The sequence below is a fragment of the Clytia hemisphaerica genome, unplaced genomic scaffold (assembly GCF_902728285.1).
Source record: "Clytia hemisphaerica strain Z4C2 unplaced genomic scaffold, Clytia hemisphaerica genome assembly, whole genome shotgun sequence".
NCBI lineage: Eukaryota > Metazoa > Cnidaria > Hydrozoa > Leptothecata > Clytiidae > Clytia > Clytia hemisphaerica.
In genome coordinates this window covers 1,317,456-1,337,413 of record NW_027103974.1, presented here as the reverse complement: position 1 = coordinate 1,337,413, position 19,958 = coordinate 1,317,456, and the positions used below count along the sequence as shown (strand labels likewise).

General features: G+C 34.6%; 1 protein-coding gene across 4 annotated transcripts in view; it reads left to right on the top strand.

The window, feature by feature from the left end:
• The window catches only part of LOC136810677 (protein inturned-like), a 101,302-nt gene extending 85,050 nt beyond the window's left edge, over positions 1-16,252 (top strand). For 3 of the 4 annotated variants that reach the window (XM_067067252.1, XM_067067251.1, XM_067067253.1), the window contains 17 exons: positions 8,234-8,826; positions 9,163-9,248; positions 9,479-9,658; positions 9,989-10,104; positions 10,314-10,403; positions 10,553-10,630; positions 11,561-11,690; positions 11,972-12,025; positions 12,400-12,462; positions 12,624-12,749; positions 13,054-13,149; positions 13,518-13,567; positions 13,865-13,969; positions 14,213-14,536; positions 14,800-14,971; positions 15,102-15,208; positions 15,527-16,252. In XM_067067252.1, the coding sequence (XP_066923353.1) occupies positions 8,234-8,826; positions 9,163-9,248; positions 9,479-9,658; positions 9,989-10,104; positions 10,314-10,403; positions 10,553-10,630; positions 11,561-11,690; positions 11,972-12,025; positions 12,400-12,462; positions 12,624-12,749; positions 13,054-13,149; positions 13,518-13,567; positions 13,865-13,969; positions 14,213-14,536; positions 14,800-14,971; positions 15,102-15,208; positions 15,527-15,641 (2,485 nt within the window). In that variant the 3' untranslated portion in view covers positions 15,642-16,252. Of the gene's footprint in view, positions 1-5,370; positions 5,640-8,233; positions 8,827-9,162; positions 9,249-9,478; positions 9,659-9,988; positions 10,105-10,313; positions 10,404-10,552; positions 10,631-11,560; positions 11,691-11,971; positions 12,026-12,399; positions 12,463-12,623; positions 12,750-13,053; positions 13,150-13,517; positions 13,568-13,864; positions 13,970-14,212; positions 14,537-14,799; positions 14,972-15,101; positions 15,209-15,526 lie in introns of those variants that run through there. The other variant, XM_067067254.1, reaches the window with a different exon arrangement.
• Positions 16,253-19,958: the final 3,706 nt, after the last annotated feature.

Sequence of the window (19,958 nt, the reverse complement as noted above, 5' to 3'; positions counted from 1 at the left end):
TGATAGACTCGGTGAAATGAAAAAGTAAATTTTGAATTTTTTCATCACCAATCGTGATCCCTTAGCTTGATTTTATGTAATATTTCTGTCTGGAAAATTTATTCTGTAATATTTCTGCCCAATAAATTTATATAAAGTATATTTTATGATCTCTACAGGAACAACCAACTGAAATTTGAAGGTTCGATGAAGGATGAAATTCATGTCAAAATAGGTGGTGATCATGGTGGTCCGACGTTCAAACAATGTTACCAGATTATCAACTGTGATTCGCCAAACAGCAAAAACAACACATGCATGTTCAGTACCTTTGACGGTAAAGACTATCGTGTCAATCTTGAAACGTCACTTTCCCGTTTCACAAGTCAAGTGGATGATATCCAAGAATCCAATTGGGAGTGAGTCTATATTTCTATTCGCTCCATAAATCTCCAAGCCAAAAGCATTTCCATCTAAAATTAAGAAAAAAAATATAAATAAATTAAAAAACAAAACTGGAATCGATTTTTCACCTCCTCCTTTCCACTAAATTTTTCTATAAGAATCATATTTTTTAATTTTTACTAGGGAAAAGAAAATGAGAGTGTTTATCATGGGAGATTATGAATACCTATGCAACATTTATGGCATCACAGGCGCAAATGGTACGCATCACATCATTTCAATCTACTTTGTGAATAGGATCTTTTTAGAAGAGCTAAATGCCTAAAACGTATATTTTTCAATTCCAGGAGACATTGCTGTTTGTTTTGTCAAATCTGCAACCAGGATATGCAAATTTCACCAACAAATAGAAAGACAAAGGCAGCATTACGAACTTTGGAATCACTGAACAAAAATTATGAGAAATTTCTGGAACATGGATCAAATCCAAAAACAGCAAAAGATTTGAGTTACAATGTCATCAATCAGAGACTGTTCAATGTTCCTTTGGACCAGGTAAATGTTACTCTTTCAAACTGAAGCTATAATTATAATAAAAGCTATATATAGGCTACCAACATTATTTGGACATTTACATGAGAAATCATATTTAGATGTTGTTGATACAAAACTTAAATTTTTTTTTCAGGTTGCAATTCCAGCCTTACATGTTTCCCTGGGGTGCTTCTTAAAATTTTTCAACATGTTAGAGGCAGAATGTTACCACATTGATTTTGATATGGCTGTGACGTCAGGTGAAGGCAAAGGGTTGACAGAAGAACAGGTCAAGGCAATGAAAGACGCATTTGATTTAATTCGGAAATGCGAAGATGATATGGTTGAAATTGAACACACCATTTCATTGATTCACCAGGCAATTGCATCACACATGGCAGAAAATCCAACAAATGAAAAAGAAATCAGAAAAGTGTATGAACCCAGATTAGCCCACTTTACAAAACTATTTGAGTCCAAGGTAACTTATTTTTCTAATTTTCTCATCACATACATGTTGAAAATGGGAAGCCTTGATAATTAAAAAACAAATTCAAGGATGCATGTGCAAAAATGTAGATCTTCAACCTTTAAACTCTGAAATTTCCTTTTTTCTCATTTCAGGAAAAGACAATTTCCAAACTGTTGAAGGACAACCCATACAAAGAGATGCATGGTGGACCTTGTGTGAAAGCACTCGATCAAGCCTTATCAGAATGTCATGTTCACAGACAGGCATACCATGGCCGATCGTTTGTTGGGAATCATGTTAACAAAATGTTAATGGTATTTTACAATTTATATTGAAGTTTTTATTAGTAATAAGCAAAAGGAATTTTTAGTGACAAAAAATACAAAAATACTAATTTATGTAGAATCTTGAAAAGTTTAAGCATTTTTAATTTGAATTTACTCTTAACAGTTATTTCTTTTTGAAAACAACTTTTACTGTAAGAAGCCCCTCAGTCATTTTTCCAATCATGCAATCACGCAACTGCTGGGGGCCTACTGTAAGAGGAGACCTTGTTTTGAAAAAACTACATAACATTTTTTAGGTTAAAAATCTCATCAAGATGTGCAACTCTTTGCCAATCCAAGTCTGTAAAGAGGGATTCGCAGGCACTCAAATCCACACCAAATCTTTGGCAATCAGAGACAAATTCTCGCAACTTTTCTTCAAATATGGAGTGTGTCATGTGGCAATAAACAGTGCAAAACATTGCTCTGACAAAGAGATAGATAACCTTGGTAAGGAATTAACATTTATTTACCTGACATATAGCTTTACTTCTTGGCTGAAATCAAGTGCACCAGTGACAATTGAGCTTGAAGCCTGAAATTAAAAGGGTAAATAAGTTAAAGTCAGATTAGACAGGAGAACCCGTCTTCGGATGTATGCTTGACGGATCAGAAAGAAGTGTTATGATTGGCAGATTCTTATCAACGGTTTTTTTGGTTGGAAATTTAAAAACTTTTAAATTACCAGCCCTGACCATGCTATTCATTTCGCCATCAGTATATATAAATAAGAAATCAAAGTATGAACTATTTTCAGGCTAAAGTCGGATACAAGTTGTTTTTTTTTTATCTTAAGATAAAAGTGAGAACTTATTTTACTATAGCAGGGTGCCTTTTCTCAAATTTTGCATTTATTGAAATCAAATTTTGATGATTAAAATGAAAATAGGTGGTTGCTTTGTAAAAAAAAATCATCAAAAGTAGTTTACAAAATATTTGTTTCTATTCTTTTACAGATGTTGCAATCAAAGATTTAATGTCTTACTATCGTGATATCTTTAAGAACCAAACAATAACACCAAAGCTTCATATGTTGGAGGAACATGTTATCCCTTTTTTGCACAAGTGGCATGCACCGTTTGGACTGTATGGCGAGCAAGGCCTCGAAAGTCTCCACGCATCAATGAATAAGCTGATGGCATCATTTGCATCCATGCCAAATCCTGTTGAAAAGATGAAGTCTTACATGAAAGAGCATTACACTCGAGTTAACCCTAACTTGAAAGAGACATACACGCATCTATTTGATCCAAAGTCGAGGAAAAATAAGAAATCTGAGGAGTGAAATCCACAAAATTTAATCTCGAATATGTTTCCATTTGTTTCTTCAAACTTTATGTTTCTTTGTAATTAGCATAATATTATATTAATAAAATTTTCATCAGTTTTTCCCATCTGCAGTCGCTGAGAGAAGTTCATTCCTATTAAAAAGTTTCAACGTCTACAGCAAACTATTCCGAGCAACCCACAGCAGGACCCTGCCGACGCACCGGACTGTCCAGTGTATTTGTCCGGTGGCAAAAAGTATCCTTTCGCTACACCGGACGCAATAAGTCCGGTGTTGCATACAGGGAATTTTGAACGCCGGATATTTATGAGACAAAAAATTAAGAAACACCGGACGCACCGGACTGGTCATGTCCGGTGTTTTGATTGTCCGGTGGGAAAAATATCCTTCTCCGACACCGGACATCCGACTTCCTTAAGTCCAGTGTAGAAATTGTCCAGTGGTAAAAAAATTCTCATTTTACACCGGACTTTCGCGTGTCCGGTGTTCTTTAAGTCCGGTGCGTCGGCAGGGTCCTCCCACAGCCACAGAGTGGAAACACGATCAAGAGAATGATAGAATGGATAATAGGTTTTGTTAACAACAGATTTAATCATTCAAGCAAAGCCACAAGTGTTTCAACCAGTATTCCAACGAAGCCATATTTTGGTTTGTACAGAAATTTCGCCCGCTCAAATCTAAACAACAAAATGGTCAATCTCACTAAAGCAAAACATTGCGGCCACGGCATTTCCCTGGATAAAAATTCTGGTCACGTGACCAACCGTGATTTTAGACCAATGAAAACGCTTCATTTCCCCGGATTAAAGTTGTGTCTACACTAACGCGCGGGAATTTGTTAGAAAAAGAGAAAAAAAACCGGGGGTCAAATTAAATGTTTCTCCCTTCTTGCGGCAAACATAAAAGACTTTAAGAGGCCATTTATTTAAGAAAGGGGTGTTAATCATATATAAATCATGTAAGTAAGTGATATTTTAAGTAAGAAGTTCATTAACAATTTTATTTTGAAGTTTGTTTTTTAAAAAACAAAACCCCCGTGCTCTATGATAATCTCATTTTCTTAACTTATGGACCCACTTGGAAGTCTTTGTAATACAGATCATCTGGCAGTGTAGTTGCAGCCTATACAAGAATTGGAATCTAAAGTCTGAAGTCGTAACTCCTTGCCAGTGAACCCGCAGAGACATTTTTAGTTGGCAGACACTGACTTTAGGTTGGTTTGGAAATCGTTTTATTTTGAAATGTAATCTTCAATTTAGATGAATACCTTTATTTATTTGGATTCATGAAAGGTTCAAGGTTTGTTTACTTTTTATTTCAAATTATTTCATTGATTTATTGAGCTGCAATAGCTGATTGAAAAACGAAGATTTTTGATAGTTATCAGCGTGGGCTTGGCCGCCATTTTGAATTTTGATTTTTTTTCTCCTGTACTCGGCAATTTAGAGGTTGTTCGTAATACGCGATTTGGCTTACGCGTAACACTTGTGAAGCGTTTTTCCTGAAAAAATAATCCTGATTTTTTGATCATTTTTTTTCGTTTACACGAGCCTGGTTTGGATTTCTTACGGTCTACTTAGAATTTTTTGTTAATCTTTTATATGAACATAGCCATATTGAAATGTTCCAAGGTGGATAGTGACATTTTATAACAATGTGTTCCAATCAAAAGAACCCAAAGGGGTAAAAAACATTGACACTAATGTACTAATCCAGGTTGAACTTACCGTTATTTTGCAACAATTCTGTCTAAATATCTCCCAACTTTCTCCAGTTGAATCTTTTAAACCTCTGCTTAGAACATTTTCTTTCTTTTTGTGTCTTGATCCTCATCTATTTGGCTTTCCAAAAATGCCAAAACCAGCTCCAGTAAAATTCGTTTAGGATCTCAATCTTATTTTTGCCAGGCTATGGTATCGTACACTTTTAAATTAGTGTCAAAAATTGACAAAGTGATCATTTTTTGAGTGAAAAAACTTCTTTCCAAACTCAAACTTGGATTCAGAGACTTCTCAAGGCTTCTAGTTTCAAGAAAAACACGATGATTATGTGTGTAAAACACAGAACGTTTCTGCTCAAGGCTGTAAACAGACCTAGGTTGGCAAACATGTGCTTCAGGGGTCTAGCGGCCGCCATTATGGATTTTGTTCTATGTAACGGCTTTTTTTGCGCGTGCGCAGTTCTTAATGTCACTCTGCAAAAGGCCGTGTAGTCCGGTTGATTCTTATAAAAAACGCTCTATTTGTGTTTTGAAGTGTAAACGGAGCTTTACGGCAATGTTGACATTCTTGAAAACTAAAATGGTAGCATTAACAGCGAGCGATTAAAAAGTCAACAACATTTTTCTGGCAGAAGTGAGAATATCTAATGTGTTAATTTAGGCCTTTTTAAACATGAGTGTTGGTACTGGAAATCGATATTTATGGAGGGAGAATTCTCAAAGTTATGATGGAAGTTACTATTCAGATAATACTAGTCTTCAAAGTCAAGAGCATTATTATGATGGAAGCTACAACAGTGAAAACAATTTTTTCTACTCTGGTGAAAGAAGGCATTCTAACTTTGGTGATATGATTGAGAGAAGTGACAGTTACTGTTCAACATGTCCTTCAGAAGATTACTACACAGATTCCGAGTAAAATTTATATTTTTCTTTGCTTTGTATTACTATAGACCTTTTCGCCTTTGCATCCGCCATATTGAATTGTATGCAAAAATTATGGTGGCCGAATTGCCGTGGTGAAATTTCCTTAGAAAGTATGCAAAACATATGCAAAAAGAAAGTATTAATATAAAACTTACATGCATAATTGGCATTATGTTAAAGTGTAGTCTTGTAGAAGAAAGATTAAATTTGCTTCTCTTGAAAACTAAAAATAATTATATTCGCTCATCTCTTTGAACAAGCACTTCAAAAATCAATAACATCAGACATAAACTCAAACTGAAAAACACCCGCGAAGGTAAAAAATAATCCTTATTCGGCTGACGGTAAATTATTCTCCTGGGAATAGAACCCCCAAAACGATCAAATCAAAACATCGATCTGAACCCGCTGAATGTGTGACGTCATAATTACTGCTTTCAGTTTGCGTGTTTTGAAAGTTGGTCAGTCGAGGATTATGCCCTAAATAAGAGATATACTCTATTTAAGAGAAGGTCTCTTATGTAGGAGATTTCTTTCTCTTAACTAGGAGACTTTTCTTTCTTCGCTAATTTTTGGCCTTCTCATCATTTTGCGCAAGTTTTGAACTTCATAGATCGACTCAGTACGTTTTTTTCTCCCTTCTAGCAAAATTTGGTTGAGTTCTGCTTTTGTTTCGTGGACCTAGGATGGTTAGGGTCTATCAATCTAAAGGCCGATCTACATCATGAGAATTTCGTGAAAAGTAATAATATAGATCGGGCCATATTTAAGAAACGCGTTTAAGCGCGGTCAAAACGCGGGTCAAACAGAAAGTGAGTTGCTCTTGTCTCTCCTAAATAAGGGAGTTTGAGAAAAAACGCGTTTTGAAGATCGAGGGTGGTTCTTCATTATTAAAAATTTACGTCAACACATGCAAATGAGGCTATTTATGGTTTTTCGAAGTTTGAAAAAGAATGAAAAGGTATTTTATTTTGGTTTTTGGGTCATCGGAATCACGGAAACGTGATCTTTCATGTGATCTTATTTTCACATTGCGCAAATAGTCTGCTCTGAAGTAAATTTGTGAAACGTGCAGAATTCTCCTAGTTTAGGTAACGTTCTCTTAAATAAGAGACTGAAAATCTCCTAAATAAGGTAATCCTCTAACTTGGGTATTCTCTTATTTAGGGCATAATCCTCGACTGTTGGTGTGTGTACTCCGTCTTCGTGGAATTTTTTAATGGCATGAAAACAGAATATGCAATGTCTTTAAGAACAAATTCCTAAAAGGCTTTTGTTGTTCGGTAAATATTTCTTTTTGGATTAAGAAATTCCATCTTTTATTGTTCTAATGATTATAAAATTTATTTATAAGATGCTTTGTTGTCTTTTTAATCTTTGTGTAAACTTGCATATGTTTTGCATATTTTCCAAGTAAATCCAACCACGGCTTTTTCGTTCCTATATTTTTGCATACAATTCAAGATGGCGGATGGAAAGGCGAAAAGGTCTATTAGATTTTATTTTTAATCCAGCGCACCACCGGTACACGACAACATATCAACAAACTTTTCCAGGGGGGTCCTGATCTTTTGTGAAATGAGTATCAAGTTCCCAAGAAAAAGATATACTAGGGGAGAAGTATAGGCTATTTCCCAGAAATTTTTCCTGGCCTCAAACACTGACCCATTCACAAATTGATTGAAGAGCTATCTCAGGAATTGAATAACAAAATTTGGTTGGTTGGATTAGCTGGCTGGCTGCACGTTTATAGCAATCAGTCCTTTTTTTTAATTTCAAGTTTTCAAGTTTTAATTGTCTTGGGATCTTGAACTTGATTCACGTAACTCTCATCCTTGTTGTTGCAAATACATCCAGTGGATATGACTGATATCTTATTTTTATCCTACATAAACAAGCGTGAGTAAAAGGTCTATAGACCTTTTTTTAAAGAGGCAGCCATGTTGAAATAATTATGTAGTCCAGCAGAAAAGCAGTGATAAAACCATGCATAATTGTTACAATATGCATGATACAGTAATTATGCATGGCTCTATCATTGTTTTTATGGCTGGACTACATAACTATTCAACAGGACGTCCTCTTTGAAAAAAGGTCTATTATATCTTGACCATTCACAACAATTTTTACTTTAGCGTGTAATCAAGCCCTAGCAAATCAAAGCGCTATCTTGTTAATCAGATAACAAATTGATGGTTGGTTGATTTACTTGCTGCTGCACATTAAAAAAATGATGTTGGGTCGCAAATTCACAGAACTTAACTTTTTTTTCCTCTTTTTCAGTCCTGCTAAGGGTACCCTAGGATCCAAAGTTGGGCGACACATACCTGTCAGCTTGTAACCTCGGCACCCTCTAGATTTAAACCAAGTCAAATGAAAATCAATTCGCTTCCTTATGCCACGTCTGATTATTTTCTTATTGTTGCTAAAATTGTTGACTTAACTGGTATAGTTGTCTGCATTGTGTTAAAAGTTCTCTTTTGCATTGCCAGCACATACAAAACTCACAGTAGTGACTAATTAACCCAAAACCATGTTTAAGCATTTCAAATATTGATTCCATTTAACTTTTTTATGTTCAGGGATGAAGATGCTGCTCAAAAATGGCCATGGATATCTCAAATTCAGGATAATGGTGATTTGATCTATGTACACACTCACCATCAACACAAACATTCACACCCTCGTAATCACAACCATAACCACTCAAATTCAAATCATCATAAACCAAGAACCAAAAGTTTTCTTCATAAAGATAACAAAGAGAAAGGTTTACAAGGAAAATTGAAAAATGTTATAAAGAAATCGAGATCTTTTACAAAGAAAGATGTGATAGATAAGAATATAGACATCAGCCATTTTAAAAACTCGGAAAAAAAGAAACAGCAAAACCCTTTAACTGATACCACTACTGAAATACAAACAATCACTACAGATGGAGTTCATTTATTGTGTAAAAACGTTTTGATACACCTAAATGATAAAGTGCAGGAAAGTTTTGCTAATCTTGAAAATGTGATTGGAGTAATATCAGGGTTAGACCTTGATCCAGTTTTGGATGATTTCTCAGACAATATTTTAATGAATGGCAATAGTACAAGATATAATTCGAATTGCATTGTGGTTCAAGGCATTATACCAAACAGTCCGGCCGGAGAAAGTGAAATTAACATAGGTAACAGCAATTGGAATGATTTGTTTATCTTAGCTGTCATTTTGTTTATTTTATACCACAATTAACAACCCCGTTTTGAGTGAACTGTTTATGCTAGATAGCCCTCAATCACATTAAAAGTACCTCCAGGAATAGTAACTGTGCCACTTATAAGGAAACTTGTATTTTTTTTTCAAGAGGCTACAGTGATTTTTTTAAGGCTCTACCTAGATTACCATCCTGTTAGTTCTCTTATTATAAGAAAAATTTGCACCACAGTTAATGAAAAAAAGTTCTTGGTTCTTTTAAAGTGTTTTGTTTTTGGCCAAGTTATGTTTACATTTTTTTTTTTTACAGGGGACATTATATTAGCGATAAATGGTATCAAGGTCAATCTTCAAAGTGTCAATTCAATTGTTGAAAAGATTAACGGCACTCAAGAGGTTTGTATACTAATAAGAAAAATTGCTCCATAGTTTTTAAATGAAAATATGGTAAGAATTGAACTTAAAGGAATAACAGTAAACAAAATCATTTCAATACACTACTAAGAGGTTATAATTAGAATTTAGTTGATTTATTTCGATACCAATACTACTTTTTAAGTTATGCCACTGTTTTTGCCACTGATTTCAATTTATATCCATTCTAATATTTTCATGAATTATTTTAGATTGTGTTGACCATCGAGAGGTTAGCCACGGTTGTGGAACCGGAAAAACCAAGTGAATTATGTTCCATCGTTTCGAACACATTGGATGAAGGTGCAAAAGAAGATGTATTCCATGCATACCATGACACATGTATGGTTTCTCTGTTGACATTAAACTCAAATGAAGATGATGTGGATGGTGTAAGCTAAAACTTTACTATATTATTGTTCCTAATCTTTGCATAATAGATATAACTAAAAGCCTTTTTGACCCTTATTTATCAATAACTCAACTACGATGGCATTGTACCGTGTATCAGTTTTCTATTAGAATATAACACCCCTGGGTACATGGGTCACACTGCTTTCTTGTATGTCCAGTCTGTCTAATCCAACCATAGTGTGATGCCTTAAATTGTGGCCCTAAAAGATTTGAACTATACCATTTTAACAAAATCAAGGTAGCATTACCATTCTTCAATCACCATGCATTAAAAGCTTATTTATCAGAGTTTTGCTTCGTTTTTTTAGGACATTTTGTTTTGGTACCCAGACAGTGAGAAATCAAAGATTCTTCGAAATACACGTGGTATATTCTTAACATTGAGCGACATGCTGACTGATGTAATGGCTGAACATATACAAAGGTAAGAAACTGTTCGACTAATAAGAAAAAAACAACAAATAACTTTTAAAGAACGACAAAAAGAACGTCAAATGATAAAAAGAACGATAAAGAACGACATATTTTGCCATCCCATCCCCCAGCCTTATTTAACGACTAGTGGTTTAAAGAATGATGAATTACACATGTGTCTGTTTTGATTTAAAGACTTTCCTTCCTCGTTTTCTTTAGCTCTGTGCTATACACCAATAAGGAAACAATAAACGTTGCTTACAAAAAGTGTGGTGGAAACTTTTTAGTTGTCGCAGCACCAGATCACAAGTAAGCTTTTTTCTTTGTAGTAATAGTGTCAATGGAAGATTTCAAAGTACTCAATTAGAGTTGAAAAAACAGTATTTTTAACAGAGTGATTGCAGAAAGCATATTCTTTGAAAAAATATTCTGTTAAATATACAATTTCCTTCTTTCAGGTGTGATTTGAATACACTGCTATCATGCACTGATGACTTTGCAAAACTCTTGACTATTTTGAACGGAGACCTGAATAGGTAATACCACTAAATAGTAGCTAATATAGTATTTTCCTTTTGTCTTATACTCATTATTATAAGAATAGTTTAAAGAAACACTAAGTTAATGCGCCTTAGACTAGTAAACTAGTCGGTTATTACTTATAATAAAACTGTCAATCAAATAATGTAAACACTACTTAAATATTCAGCACGCGTGAGAGAAAAGGAAAATAACCGACTAGAAGCTTCTTCCAACGCCTTTTTTTCTTCACCTAAAATCGTAAGGAGAGACATACAGATTTCTGTATGTCTGACCCGTGCGGGATTGCATTTATTTTTCTTTCTGTTTATTGCATTTTTGGGAATGCTCATTTATTTATATGTTCCCATGTTTAATGTTACTATGAAATATCATTTAGTCAAAAAAGTTGGATGGATTCTCAAAAACCTAAAAAAGGTTGTAAAATTAAACAACGTTTTTTGAGGGAAGAAGCTTCTAGTCGTTGAAATTCAGAAAAGACACGCAACCTCACCTCTTCGATTCTTTTTATTTGGAGCTTGAATTTTTTGTATATGGGTCTGTTTTCAACGACCAGTTTACTAGTCTAATGCGCCTTAGTCTATTACATTCATCTTTAACAATAAGAAGTGGTTATTATCAAGAAAATGTAACCTTAGGCGAAAATAAAAAAATGTAGTGTTTATCATTGAAATAGAACTTCAAAGATAACTGTTATGTACAAACAGTATGAAGTAAGCCCTGAATACTAATGTATCAACTACTAACAGATAAAACTTGATTTACAAGCGAAAATATCTAACCAAATGATGTTTGATAGCTCAATGAACCATATAGATGAACCCATAGTCTGCGGCCGGGTCAGAAAAAAATTTTTTTACCCGGCCGGTTTCCGGAAACACTACATTTTTTTATTTTCGCCTTACTATTTTTGTTTTGATTTTCAGAGCATTTACAGATGAGAATATGGAATCAACAAGACATGAAACCTCACTATTCCTTGATCTTCTTCTTCAAAGAAAACCAGTGGTACCTTTTGGTACAGTTCGACAACTGCAATTACCAGCTAAACAAATGGTAAACTTATTATAGTATTACTGAAAATGAAATGGAATAGGGAAGGGCTTATGATTTTGATGGTGCTCTGTATTAGCTGATATTTTGCTTTGCGAAAAAAGTGTCAGAATTTCAGTCACAATCAGGCTTTTAAGGAGTTTTTACTGACGGTGTTTTCGGTCATTTGAAAAATGTTGGTATTTTGGTGTTGGCGACCATCTTACGCCACCTAGTTTCTATCTTTATTATATGTTTCAGTGTCGCGTTTTGCAAAATTATGCATTACTATGTTTTGTTTACAGATCGAGATCAGCAATGTTCTTTCGGATGTGGAGGCAGCTGATTACGGAGAATGTGTAAGTGGTCTTCATCTGATACAAACTAACATTTATGTTGTTCTTTACTGAACTCAATAAATCTTTTGTATTTTACAATGGATGTTCTAACTTCAGTTGAGCCAGAATCTGAAAATATCTGTCTGTCTGTCTGTTAGTCGTAAGGACTGATGGGTAAACAGGCTGGAGGCATCAAAAACGGTCGGATTTGGTTGCAGGTTGGCACAAATTGTTTCTTGGTGTTTTTTCATTTTTCAAAAAAGTTTTGGACATGTTGAGTATAACAATGGACAACATTTCACAGATTTTAAATTATTGTACTGATATAGGGAATAAAGATTGTAGGGAGATATGATAGAATAATCTATTTTATGTTCCTGATTGATTCGTTACAGGTCGATGATTTCTTCCCTCACCAACGATTATATGGCACAATCGGAACCTGTTTGTTTTATAAGGTCAGTGGTCTGTCTTGAAATTGTAAGGTCTAGCAGATTACCTACAAACTATTGAATCAAGGCTTTCGATTCAATTGATAAAAGTCAACATTTTTAATGATGTCCCATCAACAGCGAAAGTGCATTTCATTGTTTTCATTGAATACCTTTTTCAATTTTAGGATAATCTTGTTTGCTCACATTTGACGGATGAGAATTTACAAGACGTTGTCACCTTTTGTAAATACCATTGGCTTTTCATGTTGGCCAAGTCAGAGAGAATGAAACAACTTGTGTTATGGAAAGAGGTGAGCTGAGAAATGACTTTTTTTAAATGTGTGAGATAAAAGCGAAACAAGAGTACTTAAGGTACAATCCAATTCTTGCTCGAAGAGTAAAAAGACAACTCTAATACTAACAGTAATGTATGCAAAGTTGTTTCAAACCACATAGGCTGATCAATTTTGTCTCCATCTTTAATTCTCCTTTACATCAATAAAAAGTGTGAGATAATGGGAAGGAAAAAAATGTACACAATTCAGTCCTTATTCAACGAGCAACCACTAACAATGATGTGCATGTTTCATTTAAACCTTTGATTCCCCTTCATAGATATTCTTGACAGAGAAAAGTGGAGAGAGCCCGACTACGAAGAACATTTACGAAACTCCCGAGAATGCAAGATGGTTCATTTTGGTCGTCGGCCAGGTAACGTCGTTTTCAAATCGTTTTTGGGATTTTTTTACTTTTAATGGCGTAAAAACAGCTAAAAAATAGCAAAAACCACCTTTAAAGGGTACACATTTTCAAAAAGTTTAATTTGGCGGGAATTTAATTTGGCGGATGGCGGAAAAAAGAAATTTTGGTGGGAACTTAATTTGGCGGATTTCGGCCAAATCCGCCAAATCCGCCAAATTTTCTTTCTGCCAAAATTTCTTCCTTTAAGGTATGAGATCTTGTTTTCATGCTCTTAAAGTTCTCTTGGATATTTTTATAAACAGTTCTTTTCTAATACCTTGAACGATCACACTTACCGACGAATAGGTTTGTATATTCAACGCTACTTCTTTTTACAGGGACATAGTTTGTTTTGCACTCTTCTTGAGACTGGTGGTGCTGCTTCCATGTAAGAATTTTACTGTCTGTTTTTCTAGAAGACAAAAAGTTTTTTAATGTCTTTTTAATGTCAAACTTATTTCAGGTATTGTGGTCAAAAATAAAAAAGAATTACCTCTACAAAATAAGCTCCTGCTTGCTGCTCGTCAAAACTATTATCTTTTAGTTCCATTGAAGATATTGTTTTTATGATACAGAAAAGAGACGCGCTTCTTGTTCCGATAAAGCAGAAATTTTTTTAAGCATATGGTGGCAAATATATTCAATTATATCCTTAAATGTATGCCTTCCTTTCACTATATTTCAGACCTGAAGGAAACCCTGGTCCTCATCCTTACTATGTAGACACAGCATGGTCCATCTTGACGTATCTGATCGAAAATATGGATTACGAGACATCTTCACATTCAAGGTAAACATCCATTATTTAGTGGTCACATGGGTACATTGTCACTTTGAACCAACTATAAACTTTCTTCAGAACTAAACTAGTTTTTTGTTGAAGAGAACTAGATCGATTTTACACAGGGTGTCCAAGAAAAACTTAAATGTAAGATGATATGATTATGTTGATTGATATAAATTATGTTCGTCATTATTGACGTGTAAATTTTTCATAATGATTCTATTAAATTACCCTTCGTTTAAAATTTAGATTGGAAGGTCCGTCCATACCAGCAGTAGTTCATGCTACAGAAGCTATCAATCCTAAAACGTCAGCCAGCCCACGTGCTATCGAACTGATCAAAAGAAAAGTACCTATCCAGAGACGTCCGCACCATGATCATCTCTCGATTTCACATTCTATAAGTAATGAAAGTGATCTTGGTATGCGAGAACGTTCACAATCGAGGACGTCGAATTTATCAGGGAACAGCAGTAACCGTCATTACTCTGTCCATGAAATGGCTCCACATTTCAAACAACTCAGTATGGCTTCCACATCTGAGGTGTCAACAACTGCTGCACTCGCCACCAAGTAAGATTTAATTACTTGTGGTTTTTCTCTCGGATTTCTGTCTCTCCCATCTTGTCTTTCAATCGCAGCTGATAAAATTAATTCGATTCATTTATGATTAAATTTCAGAATACATAAGTGTGTTACTTAAATCTTATTTAGTTTAAGCATTCTTTATACATAGTCTATAAATATGCTACAGTAGTATTACTCTAAAAATTCACATCCGAGGCTTGAAGGATTTGCAATGGTAAATTTCATGGTATTTCACTACTTTATCTTAGGTTGCCGACCGGTTCACATAACACTTTATTTTACTTCACCGTCTTATCCAATCGAAACGGTGTGTTTGTCTCTCCCAACGCATTCAAAAGCTCAAATATGTTGACTGGTGAAATTCTGACCAATTACACTTCTGCGTGTGAAAAGATTCATAAATGGTTTGAAAAGAAACAGGTAAGTTAAACCTTCACTTTCTTTTATCGACGTCAATCTTATTTTTTCGGAAGCTTTCGAGGGTTATACTTATATACAGTTGTACTATAATACAATTGAATTTCTAACTTATTTTCGTTGTATTTTTTAGTTGCTGCCATCGGAACCCTTGGAACTTGGTGTTCTCTTTGATCTTCAATTAACGAAAGGTGCCGAGATGAAAAAAGGATTTCCCAACATTCGATATTGGGTCGTAGGGTAAGTTTTAATGATTTCTGAAAACCTTTTCATTAAAGATTGTAAAATCTGCTTTAGTTGTAACCTTCCTTCATCTGATGTTATCATGCCTGGTTTCAAATACAGTTGGCGCTCTCTAATTCGATTTTCAAGGGAATTGGATTTTCATGGAATAAGGGACTGTATTGAAAGGTTTCTCGATGATGGCGACAAAGTTATTGAATAATTGAGAATAGTTGAGGGTATCGAACATTTTGCATGCCTGAAAATCCTGAAAAATCATTGTATTGTGGATATACATCATATTCCCTAATCATCATTTTTAACAATTCTTTTCAGACGTAAGATGAAGAAACGAAACAAATGTGAAGAAGTTTACGTGTGTTTTCAAGATGGTACTCCTCAAAATGTCATCGAGATGGCTTTCAAAATACGATTTGGATGCCATTATTGAGTCAAATATGTCTTGGTTTAAATTCTCTCGAGTCTTCAGTTCTTCGCTTACTGAATCCGCCATTCAAGATTAGGAAAATTTTAATGGTTTTTGATAAAAATGAAAATATATTTTCTTGGTGTGTTATGTCTTGTAATTTAAGTTTGTGACTTTAATTTTGTGATACTGTGTAAATATGTTTTTGAATACTGCAAACTATTTTTTGAAAAAATTTTGGGCTTTTTAAATTGAAGAAATTTTAACATCATATTTTTTTAATTATTTTTAAGTCATGAATGAATTGTAAATATTAACTAAATTTTGGGTTGGGTCGGGTGTTGCCTGATATTGTATGGCCGCCACGAAATTTTGATTTTGTCGTTTCGTTGGTACAAAAAACTTTGATTCAGAGACTCTTTTGATAAAATAATAACTTGAAGTAAATTTTTAGAATGCCGAGTCCCGTCTAAAAGGCCGAATGACCCGTTGATCAATCGATTGTATATATTTTATTTTTATATCTTAGTTATTTATGCTTTTAGTTTTCTTTTGGATATAAAACGAAATCATCATTGTATATAGCTGACCAAAAACATGGTAAATCAACGATAATACATTTTAAAAGTTAAACTCTCGTCGTTATTAATTTTTGACGCAGTTTCGACTTTCTACTCCCTTCTGTTCGAAATACCGGTGATTTCTTTTGGTTTTCCCGTGCGGTGATACATGGTACCTTTTAAGTGGATTAATTTTCGCAAGGATTATATTTCGTGGCGAGTTATGCGAGTTTCTCCGGAAATTCGCGAAAGTTTTTAAAATCTTTGAATTCGCGAAATATAATCCTTGCGAAAATTTAGTTTTTTTAATATCAAATTTCCCTCTTATTTTAAAAAATTTGTTATTCCCGTATACCAATCATTTAAACAATGATTTTCAGAGATTTTTAGGGTTGTCAGCACATGTGTTCTTTGTTCAGAAATACTACAAATTTGAAAACCAGGCATAAATAAGATTTTGCACTACACTACACTACGTTTTGGAGAAAAAAAGTAAGAACAAAAATCGTTTCCAAGCAATCTCAAATAAAAACGAGTTTTTTTATGCTTGAATTCCCGGTATTTTATCCTCACGAAAATCTTTCTTTGCTCGCGAAAATTAAACTATTTTTGAAAAAATTTCCCTCGCGAAATTTAATCCACTTAAAGTACCATTTTAGGCCGTTTATTTTCCAATGACGAAAAAGTTTCGGAAAATATGTAATTCATACCTTACATAGTATCCAGACAAATAATCTCTACCAACTGTATAAAGTTACAGACTTACAGTCTTGGTGCACCTAGAAAAAGTCTGATAAGTTTGTTTCATACTGTCTGTAAGTAAACCCTTGTTGACATCATTTGAAAACTTCGGAAATCATGCGTTAGACCAGCGGCCGATGCAAGGTAGTGGTGTCACTTCGATGAAACTTCGATGTCTAGATCTCGAGATATATTGGGGGCCGTCCACATAGTATGTACGCACTAAGGGGGGGGAGTCTTCTCAAAAGCGTATGCTTGCGTACAGGGGGAGGGGGGGTCAAAGGATAAAATACGTACGCAGAGAAAACTTTTTCATAGCTCTTTTTTGCTTGTTTTTTTTGCGACGATTTTTAGCTTCTTATACGCATCAAGGAAAAGAAAAAGTTTCTTAATAAACATTGAGTTTCATGTATGAAATAAAGGTCCGAACCAAACGATTTGAATTCGAAATTTTCTTCAACCGAGGGGGGGGGGGGGGTTTGGATGAAAAGTACGTACTTACCAGGGGGTATAGCCATTTGCGTACGCTTGCGTACAGAGGGGGGAGGGGGTATCCGATTTTCGACATTTTAGTGTGTACGTACTATGTGGACGGCCCCATGGTTTAAATATTGAAAATTGATTTTTTGTCTTTTTTAAAAAAGTAGGGGAAAAGTGCTTTCATAAAACTTAAAATTTGAATATCAAGCTACCTTAAAAATGGAGATCTAGACCCCGAAACATAACAAAACATACCATTTTTGGATACTTCTAGGTCCGGCCTATCCATCCAGCTGTGGGAATGATTTTTCTGAAAATGTTCCCAATAAATGAAAATGCTGACGTTGTCCAAAAATGCCCAAAAAGATTTTTTTGCTATAAAATTAGGAGCACAATAGTAAAAATTTGCCTTGATCTAAGGGGTGCCCCTACAAAAACCTGTTTTAAGGGCTGTTCTGAATCTCGGACACTGGCCTACTTTGTTAAAATACGCAATATCAGCGCTTCTTTGATGCCAGTAAACATTTGAAAAGTTGTTTATTTGATATTTTTAAGTTTTGTTTAAAAATATTTCGATGATAATGCCTTCCCAAAATTCTATTGGGACTTACGTTATTTATTAACAAAGAGATTCGGTTGAGGAATGTATTGTCAGATAGTTGATAATAGAATGTCTTTAGTAGGGAAAAGCCGAAATGCCGTAAAAAGACAAAGACCCTTTATCGATTTTAGATTATACCTCTCTAGATATTCCCTCGTATTCACCATGCCTTGAAGAGTTTGAAAGGTTTGTTCATACATTTTTTAAACCATTTATTTATCTGATGATCGCATAAGCGTGAAGCAATCAGTATGTTTTAATTTTTGAGAAAATAATAATTTGGATATTTGGCCCTATTAATCGGATTAACTTTCGCGAGATTAAATTTCGCGATTTCGCGAATTTTTGCCATTTTCGCGAAATTACAACTCGCAAAATCGCGTGAGATTCCTGACTCGCGAAATTAAGTCCACCAGAAAACTTTTAAAATCGTATTTTCGGCGGAGAAACTAGTTCCAAGTCTCCATTTATGGCAAAAAATGGCTATTTTTCAGCTGTTTTCTGGCTTATTCGCGAAATTAAATCCACACGAAATTTTTCAAAACTCTGACTCGCGAAATTAAATCCAGAAAATTTGCGATTTTTTTAGCACGCGAAATTTAATCCGGTTAAAGTATGTGATAGTTTTGGCTCTTTTATTTCCTTCAGTAAGTGAAAAGATCCCTGAGGAAAAGATGTTCTTTAATAAATGTCGAGGAATCAATTGTATAGCATTTCTTGTAATATAAATGGAATGATTATAGGTAACACAGGCTTGTAAATGATTCAATCTCAAATTTAAGTTCATATCGTTTGGTAAACCCAATGCTCAAAGGCTCATGAAAAATATTCGTCGGCTCATTAACACTCGCTGTTGACTCATACTACTCATAGTAGTAGGGTCAAAATATCGGTAGTCCTTCAAAGAGCCATAGCTTTTGATACAGAAACTTCTATTGCATTTTTGGAATTTATGCGAAATTCTACGTCGATTGGTATGCGGTGATCGTGTTAAGTTAAGTTATTATTGAATTTCACACATATCAGTCAATGGAAATCAAAGTAGGTCGAAATACAACGAACACAAAATATTTCGTCTCTTAAATCGTTTGAAAATCGTTTGTTACTAAACAGAATAAAGCTTAAGACCCCGGGGGGGGGGGGGGGTACTAGGGCAAGATGGGTTACGGGGATGCTCCGCTGGTCAGGGTACCTTTTTTGACCTCCACGAGTCCCAGGTAGGGTCGCAAAAACACCAAAATAGAAAAATCAGTCCCCCGTAGGGTGCCTATTTTTGGAAAATTTGGGGAAAAAGTAGAAAATTTGAGAAAATTTTGGAATTTCAGTCCCATTCAGGGTCACTTTTTTCGCAAATTTCGAGTCCCACGTAGGGTCCATTTTTCGAACGTCAGCGGAGCACCCCCGTCGGTCGACAAGGGTAGTACCCCCCCCCCGGGCTTAAGACCGTGTAAAAGACGCGAAACTTTAAGTTACGTGGCATTCTAGTTTTTTCTTAACTTTCATACGTTTGTTTACTCTTTTTTTTGTGTACGTTTTATAAGAGCATTGCTCAAAATCATCAAAAAGTCGAAAATGACGAAATTAAAGATCAATAATCTCATATTCAGAGGCACTTTCATCACTTTTTATTATACTGATGGACTTGGGATTTCAGGCCAAGTCAGGGCCAAAGTATTGAAAATAGAATATGAAACCTAAAATACCTCAATTATGCTGCCCAAAAAAGAGCGTACACGAGACGTTGTAATTGAGTATAAACCATGTAGCGATTTTTGAAATAAGAAAGTTCCTTATCAAAAGTTTAAGTCGACCAAAAAAACCACCACAATTTTTATTGGATCTTGAACTCTTTATATTTATTATCAAATCTCCTGAATAAAAAATCTACATGATAAAGTGTCTATTAAACATAAATAATAAACATATATGTACGATTAATTCAATGTGTCAATCAATTTA